The sequence below is a fragment of the Topomyia yanbarensis genome, chromosome 2, assembly GCF_030247195.1.
Source record: "Topomyia yanbarensis strain Yona2022 chromosome 2, ASM3024719v1, whole genome shotgun sequence".
Lineage (NCBI taxonomy): Eukaryota > Metazoa > Arthropoda > Insecta > Diptera > Culicidae > Topomyia > Topomyia yanbarensis.
The window spans coordinates 321,263,850-321,278,962 of record NC_080671.1 but is presented as its reverse complement, the minus strand read 5'-3'; the positions used below and the strand labels follow the sequence as shown (position 1 = coordinate 321,278,962).

General features: G+C 44.7%; 1 protein-coding gene across 1 annotated transcript; it reads left to right on the top strand.

The window, feature by feature from the left end:
- Nucleotides 1–3,982: 3,982 nt before the first annotated feature.
- Nucleotides 3,983–11,605, top strand: LOC131680563 (uncharacterized). The gene is made up of 3 exons (XM_058961278.1): nucleotides 3,983–4,406; nucleotides 4,470–11,262; nucleotides 11,328–11,605. Exon 2 carries the CDS (start codon nucleotides 4,668–4,670, stop codon nucleotides 11,025–11,027), a length of 6,360 nt encoding a protein of 2,119 aa, XP_058817261.1. The 5' UTR covers nucleotides 3,983–4,406; nucleotides 4,470–4,667; the 3' UTR covers nucleotides 11,028–11,262; nucleotides 11,328–11,605.
- Nucleotides 11,606–15,113: the final 3,508 nt, after the last annotated feature.

Here is a 15,113-nt window from a genome sequence, read left to right as displayed (position 1 = left end):
TTTTTGATACGAATATATGATAAGTTGTGATGAGAACAACTTATTTCATTTGTTTCATATTAATTAAACTACAGTTTTTAATAGTTTCAGATATGAAATGTTCCCTTCATATTAAGGTTCAAGTTACCTTTTTTAAGCATGTGTTAGAATTGAACGCTTGGTAGTGTGCGTAGGAAAATTTGTGTTCAGCTTTGCCACCGGATTATCCATTTAAACCTTTTCAAAACTCTAAAAGAAGAATATCAGGCAATTTCTTAGATCACAACGATTCAAATCATGCAAAATACCTGCTGGAAAAACTATCGGCTTAGCTGGATGGTGCTTTTGAAAAAGTGGCTGTGCTTTTTCATTGCGCAGTTGTGTTGCGTACCCCGGCTCGGTGTGGTAGTGTGACAAAAATCACAGCCACTTTTTCAAAAGCACCATCCAGCTAAGCCGATAGTTTTTCCAGCAGGTATTTTGCATGATTTGAATCGTTGTGATCTAAGAAATTGCCTGATATTCTTCTTTTAGAGTTTTGAAAAGGTTTAAATGGATAATCCGGTGGCAAAGCTGAACACAAATTTTCCTACGCACACTACATAGCGTTCAATTCTCGCACATGCTTAAAAAAGGTAACTTGAGCCTCAAACACAAAATTTTCCAATTGGGCTAAGCTTTTGGTTTTGTCTCATGTTTCGAGCGCAAGGAAACATTGATTTGACGACGTAATAGTCTTTACCGGAACATTCTTTGCCATCTCGGGATCAATCAGATTGCTTCTACAAATCCTGCCTTTTTTCTTTGCCACACTCAACAGACAAGCTGTCGCGGCAATCCCGATTCCACTATGTTTAGTGATCCATTGATGGCAAGTTTGTTGGTTTTTATACGGAGAATGCAAAATTTGTGCACGGCTGCTTTGGCGACAAGACTGAGATTAATGCGTGGACAACTAATGTGAACAAATTTTTGACTCAGGCAGTTGAAAAAGTACAGACAAATTTTAGGATGCTATTTTTTACGAAAGCACTCTTTCCCAGTTAAGCTCAGCCGGAAATGAACCGGAATTCTGGCTGGTTCCAGTTCGTATTCCGGCTCCAGTGACACAACCGATTCTAGTTAGAATCGGTTGTTGCACTGGAGCCGGAATACGAACTGGAACCAGCCGGAATTCCAGTTCATTTCCGGCTGAACTTTACTGGGTTATAACAATTTGAGAGAAGTAAAGTTAAATTTAAATATTATGGAAGGACACATTTATGTCACTTACGCAGTTTGGGATCATCCATAAATGACTTAGCATTTTTTGAGTGATTTTTAACACCCCCTCCCCGTAGCATTTCGTCACAAAACTCTGAATACCCCCCTGGTAATTACGTAGCTTGACGGTAACCCTAACCCCCCCCCCCCTTTGTCACCGCAAAAAATTTAAACAAAATGAAAAACGATGTTATTTAGATGAAACGGGTAAGACTATCGTGACATCAGGTCCACCCCTATTCCTTTTTAAAAAAGCTACGTAGTATGGCATGACCCCCTACCCCCTGTCGTCACACATCATCACAAAATGCAAAACTCCCCCTCCCCCATATAAAGCTACGTCATTTATGGATGGTCCCTTTGTGTTGTGGGTATTGCACACGTGATCAAGCAATATAATTGAACTAGCTTAGTCATTTACTTATTTATTTATTTAGTCATTTAGTCATTTATTTATTTGTTTATTTGTTTATTTGTTTATTTGTTTATTTGTTTATTTGTTTATTTGTTTATTTGTTTATTTGTTTATTTGTTTATTTGTTTATTTGTTTATTTGTTTATTTGTTTATTTGTTTATTTGTTTATTTGTTTATTTGTTTATTTGTTTATTTGTTTATTTGTTTATTTGTTTATTTGTTTATTTGTTTATTTGTTTATTTGTTTGTTTGTTTATTTGTTTATTTATTTATTTATGTATTTATTTATTTATTTATTTATTTATTTATTTATTTATTTAATTATTTACTTACTTATTTATTTATTTATTCACATATAAACGTAAATCGTTAACAGGCCGCAATCGGCCCCTATAATTATGTAGCAATCTAAAAATTCTTAAAACAAATTCTAAAACCTTGTATCACATTACGAGTCAAATTAAAGTCAAGCAGATGTTCCACACGGTTGAAAGTTTGCTGTTATTCTGTGATGGCCGTATTCGCTGTGTGCTTGAACCGCCGAAGAGTGCCGTCTCTAAGAATATTGCTGCGCAACGTCCAGGCTACAGACGTTAACTCTTTTGATCAAGGTTGGAGAATCAATGAGTGCTGATAACAGATCGGCGACAACTACAGCTCTTACTGTTTCTCTGCGGTGCTGGAGGGTGTCGAGATGAATTAGTTGACAGCGGCTCTCGTAGCTAGGTAGCCGAAAACGATCATATCAGGGTAGTTGTCTCAGAGCGAAAGGAATAAATTTGCGTTGGATACCTTTAATTTGGCCACAATTGTTAATAAAATACGGGCTTCAAATCGTCGAACTATGCTCTAGATATGACCGAACTAAGGAACAGTACAGACTCTGTAAGCAGTATATATCCGCGAAAGATTTGGCAGCACCGAAGATGAACCACAGGCTTCGTGATGACCGGCCAGTAACATATGAGACGTATTGCTCGAAAGTGAGTTTGAAATCTAACATCACTCCAAGATCCTTCACGGAACATTCTCGCGGAATAAGCAGTCATGAGAGATTGTAGTCGAAACTTACGAATTCTCGTTTCCTCGAGAAGGTGAGTGCAGAGCATTTTTCGGGATTTAGAACCATTCCATTATCGATACACCACTCGCTAAAGACATGCAGGATGTGTGCGTCTGCCAAAGTCTTGATACGGTTAAATATCTTGACGTCATCGGCATGCGATAAGCGTAGTCCACTGAGTCGGTAATTTATATCGTTGAAGTAAGGTAAAAATATGAGTAGTCCGAGATGACTTCCCTGTGGGATGCCAGACGTAGCTGCAACAATTTCAGAGTGGCCGTTGCCTACATTCACGCTGAGTTGACAGTCTACAAGATATGACTGAATCCAACGGATGAGTGATCCATTGAATCCAAGTTTTGCTAAATTGGCGATGGCGATATCGTGATTGGTTTAGTTAAAAGCAGCGGACAGATTGGAGTAGATACCATCGGTTTGCAAGCCATCCTCGAACCCTTCAGAGATGAGTGAAAGAACACCGGCTCCATCACAACTAATTCGAAAATCTTCGATACAGCGCATAGTATACAAATACCGCCATAATTTTCTGTGTTCTTCTTGTCCCCTTTCTCATGTACTGGAAACACAAAAGCTAATTTCTACAACGATGTAAACGTTGCGGTGGTACGCGACAACTCGAATAACCAATGCAGCAATGTTTGAATTTTTCATGTGTAAGAAATGTTTCATCTCACTGATAGATGGATTAGATCGGTTTTTGTTGTTCGCTCAGTAGCGAATCCAGGAGGAGGGTCCTGGAGGTTCGAAATTTTGGATCCGCTCATGAGTTTGCTTCACGCTGGCAGAAACAAATAGCACATTGGGCAGCATGAACGTTATGTTTGGTGGTTGGAAATAGCAACCTTCTTCAACATTTTCTCATCAAATTGTTCAAACCAAACAAAATACAAATTTGTTAAAAATCGCCGTAATACCGGTCTATTCCTAAATTCATTTTTGGATGGGTGAAGGGGTGGTGCTTTAGCTCCCAAGTCAAACTCTTTCTACGTGTCTGTTCAATTACGTATATGTATTGCTGAAGACTTTTCGCCGGTCTTTCATAGATGACTTCAAAACATTGGGTCTCGTCCATTCAATTGATTGATGGCAATGGTGTTGTAGCAAGAACTTTGTATGCGAATTCTCACGAAAGGCATCCTGACCGACCAGAAACACATAAATGTTGGACCCAAGGAAAATTTTGCCAGGCACGTTCGAGCGAGAGGAAAGGAAGGAGAGGGTGAAGTCGGAGTCTGTTACGGTATGTCCCGCTGACCCCTTCCAACTCCACGGTCGACCACCTGTCGGTGAAGGACAATTTTGATGTAGTGAGGACCATTTGAAATGGAAGGATAGGAAAAGGGAAGAAGGACCGTTTGAAATGGAAGGATAGAAAAAAAGGAAAAAAGGATCGTTTGAAATGGTAGGATAGAAAAAGATAGACGTCATGCACAGATGAGAGGAAGATATAAGAAAAAATATAGATGAAATTTGTTAGTTAGTAGTTGAAAATATAGACCATTGAATTCGTGAACATCACAAGCAAAAATTTAAATCCCGTAAGTAGAACCTACGTCGGAGAGGAATTCTTTTAATCCTTACCCTGAATTATATTCCTTAACAGGTGATAGTAGCACAAGAATACTGTCGGTCAGAACGGACGGTGTCGGATTGTTCAAGTTAAGGTTAGGACAAACGTGGCGTGAATTTGTTCGCCCTGAAAATTAACATTTTGATCCAAATTGTAGCTTTAAACGGAATAGTATTCCACCTGCACAATTGTTGGGAAGAAGAAGGATTACGTATTGAACCGATGTAAGTAGCGTATAAGTTTCCTAGGGCATTTCATTAATAAAGCTCCACAGCTTTTAGCTGATTCATGCTGAAAAGCCGTTTATTCAATCCACCCAACAATCTAAAAGATCGTCCAAGATAACCACGAAGCAATGCCGAATTGTACAGGAAGTGCCCCCACCGTGGAAACACACTGTAACCAGTGTAATGAACCTGACACGGATCGGATGGTAAGCTGTTGTCACTGTGATTCGTGGTGGCATTTTTCCTGTGTGGGTGTGAACGACAGCATTGATGCGACAGACCGACCGTTTACATGCCCAAACTGTCAGAGACCGTCGGCACAGATTCCGGTGATTGATGCACCCGGAAGCAAGGCTAACAGCAAAGCAGGAACGAGCACTTCAACCTGTAGTGCTGGAGCAATAAGGGCTCGCCTACAGCTCGAGAGACTTGAGGCCCAGAAGGCTTTGGCGATGAAGCGTATAGAGTTGGAGCGCCGGGAGCACGAGCGGAAGATGGAGCAAGAGAAGCAGAAAAAGGAAGCAGAGTTTGAGCGGAGGCAATTGCAGCTAGAGCAGGCGGTAATGAACGAGTCATTCCGTTTGAGAGAGGTGATTGACCTAGGTGGGGAAGGCGATGAAGACAACCGGAGTGTCGCCTCAGTGCAGAGTTCCTTCAGCAAGGTACAGCAGTGGAAGGTCGCCCATTCGACGTTGGTTGTCCCGACGGAGAAGGCTCCAGCTATTGGTACGAGTAACGCGACGACAGCAACTGGAATACAAGCTAGGCAGGACGGCATGCAGCAACCAACTAGCATTAACGAGGGTATTCTAGAAGCAGCGTTGGCAGGTATTTCGTTAGGGCAGTCAGGGTTGGAGCCAACGTTAGGGGGTATTATCGGTCGAGCCGAAAGCACAACAGCGCCAATAGTTGGTAGCGGTCAGGCTAACATTTTCTCGGTTACCTCCGCGCTCGCCGGGCCTAGCAAAGGCATCGCAAATGTAATCCCCAAGCAGCATGCTTTCCAAAACTATCCCTTTCCTCTCACCCAGCCTCCTCCAGCAGGCAATTCGTTTGTCATTCCGCGAGTTGGTAATCCGAATTTTGCAATCGCCGCGCAATCGACCGCAGTGAATAGAGATAGTGCAGGCCCAATTAGAGGTCCAGTGACAGTGGAAGAATTACTGGGAGGAGAGTATTCCCAGTCGTACGCCGGCCATCCGTTACCGTCTGTGATCCCCACTGAGCAAAGGTTTTCGAGAAGGCAGACGGTGCCACCAGGAATCCAATTGGGACCGCAGGAGCAACCACGGTTTGCGGAGTTCCAGGCTGGTGCGCAGCAACCTCCGTTGCATGACGAGCAGGCGTATTGGGGACCGACACCACGACAATTGGCGGCAAGACACGGGATGAACAAGGAGTTGCCAATCTTTTCTGGTAATCCGGAGGACTGGCCGCTATTCATTAGCTCGTACGTTAACTCTACTCAGACGTGTGGGTTTTCGAACGAGGAAAATTTGGCGAGGTTGCAACGGTGTTTGAAGGGGCACGCACTTGAATCGGTGCGGAGTCGACTGTTGCTACCGGCGAGCGTCCCAAATGTTTTAGCTACGCTGGAGACACTTTATGGTAGACCGGAATTGTTGATCCATGCGTTGTTGCAGAGGATCCGAGGGGTACCTGCGCCAAAACAGGAAAGACTAGATACGCTAATCGGTTTCGGTATGGCGGTGCAGAATTTTTGTGATCATCTGGAAGCCGGGAGGCATGAAGCGCATCTCAACAATCCGATGCTACTGTTCGAGTTGGTAGAGAAGCTTCCAGCACATATGAAACTGGACTGGTCGCTATACAAGCAGCGCTGCGGGGAAGTGAACCTGCGTTCTTTCTCGCAGTATATGCAGACGCTCGTGCGAGCGGCATCCGACGTGACCGTGAACTACGATCCTAGGCCGCAACCTGTACAGCAGCCGCGAATAGGAAAGGACAAAAACTTCTGCGGAACTCACTCAATGGAGGATTCTTCTTTGATGGCGACGAACAAAGAAGCATCTGGCGTTACGATGCGCCCATCAAGCCCAGCGTGTTTCATTTCCAAAAACCCGGGGCATCGGGTAAAAGACTGCTCAGAGTTCGACAAGAAAACGGTCGATGAACGCTGGGAGACAATACAGAAACTCGGCTTGTGTCGGCTCTGTCTTGGAGCACACGGAAGGCGCCCCTGCAAGAATCGCAAGCAATGCGATATCGACGGGTGTCAACGGCGTCACCACCCTTTGCTGCACTCCAAACGGGACACAAATGAAGCCCAGCAGGCCAGGGAAAACGGAAAGACGCCAGGAAATGGCTGTAAGAAGTTTGGGAACGACGGAAATTCGGCGAAGAATGGGTCCAGGCAAGTATCGAATGAAGCTAAGCCAAGTAGTTCCAAAGCTGTCACCAACCATCATTCCGCTGGGAAGACTACGCTTTTTCGTATTATTCCAGTGACTTTGTATGGGAACAATCGATCTGTGTCCGTGTATGCTTTCTTGGACGACGGCTCGGAGAGAACGCTGATTGACGAAGAGTTGGTAAAGGACCTTGGGGTTGTAGGAGATCCGCAACCATTGTGCTTGCAGTGGACGGCGAACGTGAAGAGGTCAGAAGCTAATTCTCAACGGGTCGCATTGGAAATAGCAGGACGGTCAGGGGCATCCAAACATTCTTTGTCGGACGTGCGCACCGTAAGCAAGCTGGACTTACCACGACAATCCTTGCGGTACGCGGAACTCGCAGAAACCTTTCCGTACCTAAAGGGCCTACCGATCGATGATTACGATCAAGCGGTACCGCGCATCCTCATCGGAAACGACAACGCTCACGTTACATCGACACTCAAGCTACGAGATGGCCGACCGGGAGAGCCGATAGCAGCAAAATCACGTTTGGGATGGACGGTCTACGGATCCAACCAGGACAAGTCAGGGGATATCGTTCATAGTTTCCACATATGCGAGTGCCAGGAGGCCGAGCAGACCCTACATGAGCTCGTGGAGAAGTTTTTCTCAGTCGAGAGTCTGGGTATAATGGAAGTCGCCCATCCTGAGTCCGCGGAAACTCAACGAGCAAATCGGATCCTGATGGAAACTACTAAGCGGGTCGGACAGCGATTCGAAACTGGGCTTCTCTGGAAGTACGATAGCTTCGAGTTCCCGGACAGCTACCAGATGGCGGTTCGACGACTGCAGTGTTTGGAAAGGCGTATGCAGAGGGATTTACTCATCGGCGAAAGTGTGAGGAGACAGCTTTCTGAGTATCCAGCGAAAGGGTACATACACAAAGCGACCCGGAAGGAGCTCGATGATTCAGATCCACGGCGTACGTGGTACTTACCTTTAGGAGTGGTCATCAATCCCAAGAAGCCGTCCAAGGTTCGTATCTTCTGCGATGCAGCGGCCAAAGTGGATGGAGTCGCACTCAACACGATGCTGTTGAAAGGGCCGGATCTGCTAAATACGTTGCTCAATGTTCTATACGGTTTCCGGGAGAAACGGGTCGCTCTGTGCGCGGATCTGAAGGAGATGTTTCACCAGATTTGGATTCGACGAGAAGATCGACATGCGCAACGACTGCTTTGGCGAGATGATCCTACACAAGCCCCCGATGTGTATTTGATGGACGTCGCAACGTTTGGTGCAACGTGTTCACCGTGTTCGGCACAATTCGTGAAGAATTTGAACGCTAAGGAGCATTCAAGACAGTATCCAGTTGCAGCCGACGCAATTATCCGGAAGCACTACGTGGATGACTACTTGGACAGCGCTGACGACGTTGACGAAGCGGTGAAGCTGGCACATGAAGTCAAACTGGTCCACTCTCTCGGCGGATTTCATCTGCGGAACTGGCTTTCAAATTCCACCGAGGTTCTCGCACGGGTCGGGGAGAGAGACCCAGTCACAGAAAAGTGTCTCCAGCTGGACAAGAACAGTTCAACCGAACGCGTGCTCGGGATGTACTGGAAGCCGGTCGACGATGTCTTCACGTTTACAACGACGCTAGCGGTGGGTGCGGAGCATCCAACTAAGCGCCAGGCACTGCGAGTAGTGATGAGCCCGTTCGATCCGGCAGGATTGTTGTGTTTTTTCCTCATACACGGCAAGGTACTAATCCAGGAGCTGTGGAGGGCGAAGACGACATGGGATCAACTAATTCCGGAGGAGTTACTTGGGAAGTGGATGCGGTGGACGAGTTTGTTCAAACATCTGGACCAGATTAGCATTCCGCGTTGCTACTTTCCGCAACGTTCGGTGAAAGATATCTTGTCGCTGCAACTGCATATCTACGTGGATGCTAGCGAAGAAGCTTATGCGTGTGTCGCTTACTTTCGGGCGGTATTTCCGGATGGGATTTCTGTTGCGTTAGTCGGTGGGAAATCCAAGGTGGCTCCACTGAAGGCACACTCCATCCCACGGTTGGAGTTGATGGCAGCGGTAATCGGAGTTCGCTTGATGAAGACCATCCTCACTGGGCACTCGCTCGTAGTCGAGAAGACAGTGTTATGGTGTGACTCTAAGACGGTGCTGGCTTGGATAAATTCAGATCATCGAAGATATCGCCAGTTCGTAGCTTGCCGAGTAGGTGAGATTTTGTCCAAGTCGGAGGCGAAGCAATGGCGTTGGATATCATCGAGAAAGAACGTCGCCGACGATGCGACAAAGTGGGGAAAAGGGCCGTGTTTGTCCTCAGGCGGCCGTTGGTTCCGTGGTGACAACGATTTATATTTGCCAGAAGATCAATGGACCGTAGATGCAGATTCAGTCGGCGCGACGACCGACGAAGAGCTGAGGTCGTGTTTGGTGCACAAGGAGGTTATCGTACCGCCACAACTTGTGAGGTGGGAGCGATTCTCGAAACTGACGCATTTGTATCGATCGGTAGCACATGTTCATCGCTACGTACAAAATCTGCGGCGAACGGTAAAACGAGAGACTCGACTGGACGGACCACTCACTCAAGAGGAATTAGCAACAGCCGAAACCACAATCTTTCGTTGGGTGCAGTGTGAGCAGTATCCGGACGAGGTGGCGACTTTGTCAGTAATGCGGGACAAGCAGCCAGGACAACAGGCGCGGCTAGAGAAAACCAGCAAAATATACAAACTGTCTCCGTACTTGGACGAAGCAGGTGTTATTCGTTCTGATGGAAGGATATCTGCTGCGACCGTCGCCGCGTTTGACACTAAGTTTCCAGTAATATTGCCGAAAGCCCATCCAGTGACTAGACTGCTGGTTGAATGGTACCACCAACGATTTCTTCACGCCAATGGCGAGACTGTCGTGAACGAAGTGAGACAGCGTTTCCACATATCGCAACTGCGCCCGTTCGTGCGTAAGGTGGCTAAAGAGTGCGCCTTGTGTAAAGTCAAGAAGCCAAGTCTGGCGACACCCCGAATGGCTCCACTCCCGGCGGCCAGGTTGCAGGCGTACGTACGTCCATTTTCCTACGTAGGCGTCGACTATTTCGGGCCGATCGGCGTGCGGGTGAACCGAAGTATTGCAAAACGATGGGTAGCTCTGTTCACGTGTATGACCACACGAGCAATCCATCTCGAAGTCGCTCACACACTTTCAACGGAATCTTGCAAGATGGCGATCAGGCGTTTCATCGGACGCAGAGGAGCACCTGTGGAGATCCGCAGCGACAGGGGCACAAATTTCGTGGGATCGAGCAACGAACTTAAGCAGGAGATGGGCAAAATCGAGCGCCAGCTTGCCGAAACGTTCACCAACGCGAACACGAAATGGGTGTTTAACCCACCTGGATCACCTCACATGGGTGGCGCCTGGGAGCGTCTAGTGCGGTCGGTGAAAACCGCTCTTGCTGCAATGGAGTCTTCTCGAACGCCGAACGAAGAAACGCTGGCAACGTTGCTAGTGGAAGCTGAGAGTGTGGTCAATTCGAGACCGCTAACATATATTCCTCTGGAGACGGCGCAACAGGAGGCTCTAACACCGAACCACTTTCTTCTAATGAGCTCGAGCGGCGTAACGCAGACTCCGAAGACGCTTACGGATCCAAGACAAGCCTGCAGGAGCGACTGGAATCTATGCCGTACAATGGTAGATCAGTTTTGGCGCCGGTGGGTGCGGGAATATCTTCCTACCATCGCACGTCGTACCAAGTGGTTTGAGGAGACAAAACCGATCGAGGTAGGAGATTCGGTGATCATCGTGGAGGAGAAGATACGCAACGGATGGATTCGAGGACGTGTAGCCAAGGTCGTGGTGGGCCGAGATGGGCGAGTTCGCGATGCCGTGGTGCAGACTCCCGACGGAATGGTGCATCGACCTGTAGCAAAGCTGGCGCGGATCGACATAGAAAAGGTGGGGCTTCAGCCGGGAACAGCAGAAGGTAAAGCTGAACCGGAGATAGCTAACCAGCCTTACGGGTCGGGGAGTGTTACGGTATGTCCCGCTGACCCCTTCCAACTCCACGGTCGACCACCTGTCGGTGAAGGACAATTTTGATGTAGTGAGGACCATTTGAAATGGAAGGATAGGAAAAGGGAAGAAGGACCGTTTGAAATGGAAGGATAGAAAAAAAGGAAAAAAGGATCGTTTGAAATGGTAGGATAGAAAAAGATAGACGTCATGCACAGATGAGAGGAAGATATAAGAAAAAATATAGATGAAATTTGTTAGTTAGTAGTTGAAAATATAGACCATTGAATTCGTGAACATCACAAGCAAAAATTTAAATCCCGTAAGTAGAACCTACGTCGGAGAGGAATTCTTTTAATCCTTACCCTGAATTATATTCCTTAACAGGTGATAGTAGCACAAGAATACTGTCGGTCAGAACGGACGGTGTCGGATTGTTCAAGTTAAGGTTAGGACAAACGTGGCGTGAATTTGTTCGCCCTGAAAATTAACATTTTGATCCAAATTGTAGCTTTAAACGGAATAGTATTCCACCTGCACAATTGTTGGGAAGAAGAAGGATTACGTATTGAACCGATGTAAGTAGCGTATAAGTTTCCTAGGGCATTTCATTAATAAAGCTCCACAGCTTTTAGCTGATTCATGCTGAAAAGCCGTTTATTCAATCCACCCAACAGAGTCCCTTCTCGGCAGTCCTTAGTTTTTACTCGCCTGATATTTTCACCCTAACCACCCATTCATCATTGCCAGAAAATGAGATTATTAAAGGACATAGCAATTCGATCGATGCCTTACGTCATTTACACCTATCGTACGTGTGCCTAACGTCTGTATGCCTTGCGTATTTATTCCTAATGGGATACAAAACGATAACTTTTGTCAGCTATTCAAAGCTTTCGATAAAATATAATTTGATGTGTTCATGGACTGTTTATGAACAGCCCCAGGGCACGTTCGTCACCCATTAGTTATCGGATCAATACAAATCATATCTTATGAAAATTTCGATGACCGAAATCAGCAAAACTAAAGACATCGATGTTTGCAATTTTTCTGAAGGCAGAGAGTCGTTTATGCAAGAATTTGGGTATTGGAAGAATATTTCAACAACACTGGTTTCTAAATTCGTCAGCTCAGCCTATAATACATAATGGAGCTAACTAACCCGGTCAGCATCATATTCGTTTCCCATTTGCTTGTCTCATATCCAAATGAGAAGCAATCACAACGAAGCGGTGAGCTGGAAACTGCTCCCCACATATTCTACCAGAGCACCCGATAGATGGATCGGGTCTCTATTTTAGAGTGGTCACGTCCTCGAATCTATGAACAGCATTATCTACACAGCTACCGCAAAATTCTTACCACTACGCAAATGATGCTACCAGTCACAACTGAGCAGTTCTCGCTTTCTCTCTATAGAAAAGCGCAGCTTTGCCTCATCGCTTATGCAAACAGTCCAACGTGTAGTATTATCCGCTCCGCTTGTGACAGCGCATCACAGAATTTTTCGGAAAATTGTTCCAGGGCTGGCTCAGCACAATCAGCGCCAGGGTACGAGACAGCTACCCGTTACCGGCAAGCGGGGCTCTGTGCTGGCACATCCTTGGTGACATTTTTTCTTTTTTTTGCCTGGACGCTTTACCCCGGGACAGACTGGCAAAAGACGAACGAGACTTGATTAAATAATCAATAGCTTTCCATCGCTTTATTAGCCGTCTCTGGATGGTGAAGCTCTGCAGAGTTGAAACGTAGCTCTATCTCAATCTTCTTATCTTCCCCATTAGCAGTGTCGCTTTCAGTTGGTTTCCGTCATGTTCTTGTTGGTGCAGTCAATGAGCAACCTTACAGACTCAACTGCGAAATTTTCTCATTTTTTGCTTGTTTTCAGCTGAGGGAAAGTTGGGAATTGTTTGTTTCTCCGTGTTTGCAGATCCGGGAAAGTAGATAAACTGCAGCGGCCTAATTTGATGTTCCTAATTTGATGCCGCCAAATATTCAATTGTAAACGATTTGTAATTTGATATTTACGGAGTTGACCTATTTATTCATTAGTTTGTGGATTCATTCACCTAACAGTAAAATTTATTTCACTTATCCATTATATACCGATATATTGTTGTGATGTTTTTTGTTAATCCTCTTGATACTTGTTAGATTTTTCATTATTTTAACTATGCTAATGAGATTGATATCACATATTGTGACGAGAACTGGATTCTATAATTTTATTTTCATCGTGATGTGTCATCTGACTTCCTAGATAAATAAATTACTGTCGGTTGGGGAGCCTGAGGCTGATTTGTATTGTTCTCTGGGTCGCTTTTGTCCATGTTATCATTACTGCTGCTGCCTGGGGTAGTGGAGAAAGGATAGCAGGGAAACACATTTTTTTCTGCGATATAATATTGATAATAGTACATGTTATTTGTGTAGCCAAAGGTGGTACGTTCCACTCTGTAGTCAACTAATACATGTTATTTTTTCAGGCTGGTAAAATTCATGGGAAATAACTTTTTTTTTTGATAATGATAAACATTCGGTGCAAAAATGTATCAGTATGTCTCATGGATAGGAACTTTGGAACGCTACCTCGTCCAATATTGTACCTGTAAATTGTCTTCTTTAAACATTACGAACAAAGATCCTAACGATTCTAATTAAAGTTATATTGGGGAAAAGTCGTTTGAGAATGATATCAATGATAGAATGATAGCAAAAATACGAGTTTTGATTGGAGACACCTCTTAATAATGTTCAAATAAAGCCATTTTAGGCGAAAGCTTCCGAATTTATACTTGGAACAAAAATTTGAGGAGACCGACTTTAAGCAACTTGTTGCCTGCAAAGCACAATGCATATTTCGCATGACGATCCACAAAAATCGCGATTTAGCTACATGGGTCGATCTCTTGCAGATGATGGAGTGGTCCCAGTCCCTCCAATAGCATCGATCTGCAAGGTACTTTGAACAATTTGTCTACTTCAGTGGTTTACAACCGGGGGTGAATTTATCCCCAGGTTCTAATTCACACCTATTGTAGGAGATGGATTATGCGGGTCAATGTTTACTTGCTATCTCAACTTTACGGTCGGATATTTGTCATTAAATACTGTTTAAGTGTGCCAAGAATTGATATATTGACTAAATGTCTTCAGGAACAGGTTTCCAATTGAAAAAAGTATGGTGTTCATCAAATTGAAAAATCAAGGGGGCAATGGTAGCAAACAATTTTTAAAAAGCGGCACATGGGGAAGATCCATATTCAAAAAGGGGTACATGGAACGGGAATGGTTGAAACCCACAGGTCTACTTGAACCTATCATTGGAGTATCGAGTTTTCCACGAAGAAAACAAAGCTTTGACTATTTGACTACTACAGCTTCTATTAATGGGTCAAGCTATCGCTCACGTCTTCACAGCAAAATATTTTGTAATCAAATTCCACTCATAAGCCGTATTATAGATCCGAAACAAGTGGCAACATATGATCATTTTTTTCCGCGCTATAACAAAAATTTGCTGGGGTGTTCTGACGTACTAAAACTCGACAAGTCAACTGGCATCGGCATATTCAATCAAAAATTTACCGCTTACCATAAATTCTATCATAATTAATCGCAATCTAGCATATTCTTGACACCTGTCTATAGACTGTAATAGGTATAGATAGTCTAAGTTCTATAGAGATCCTCCGTTCAATGAAGTATGGAAAGTATTTTATGGGGAAAGTACGGAATCTCCTCAGCATTTTTACTGAAAATTCATATCAGATTACCTTAGTTTAAATCCCTTCCTATTACTCCATACCGAATAATGAGAAGGGGCAAACTCTAGCTATGGTGAGTGCATTAGAAGGGGCCAATTAACTTCAACACATTGTACGTTCATTTTTCTCGTCAAAAGACACTCGAACGATGGTAAGTCTCGCGGAGCAGTGGAGACTTAGGCAAGTAGCTACATTCTATTATTCCAAAAGTGTCGACGAAATCCTGTTTCAAGGAGTTAGGTATGGCTAGTTATTAAATTCGGGCGATGCCCATGTTAAGCCATTATACGTTGTACAATGTGCCCATTTTCGGCATATTCGATTTGCGGAGAACGATCTTTGAGCTTGTGACGACAATTTTTACTGTATTTAATAATGTGGGAGATAATCAATAGGGGAACCT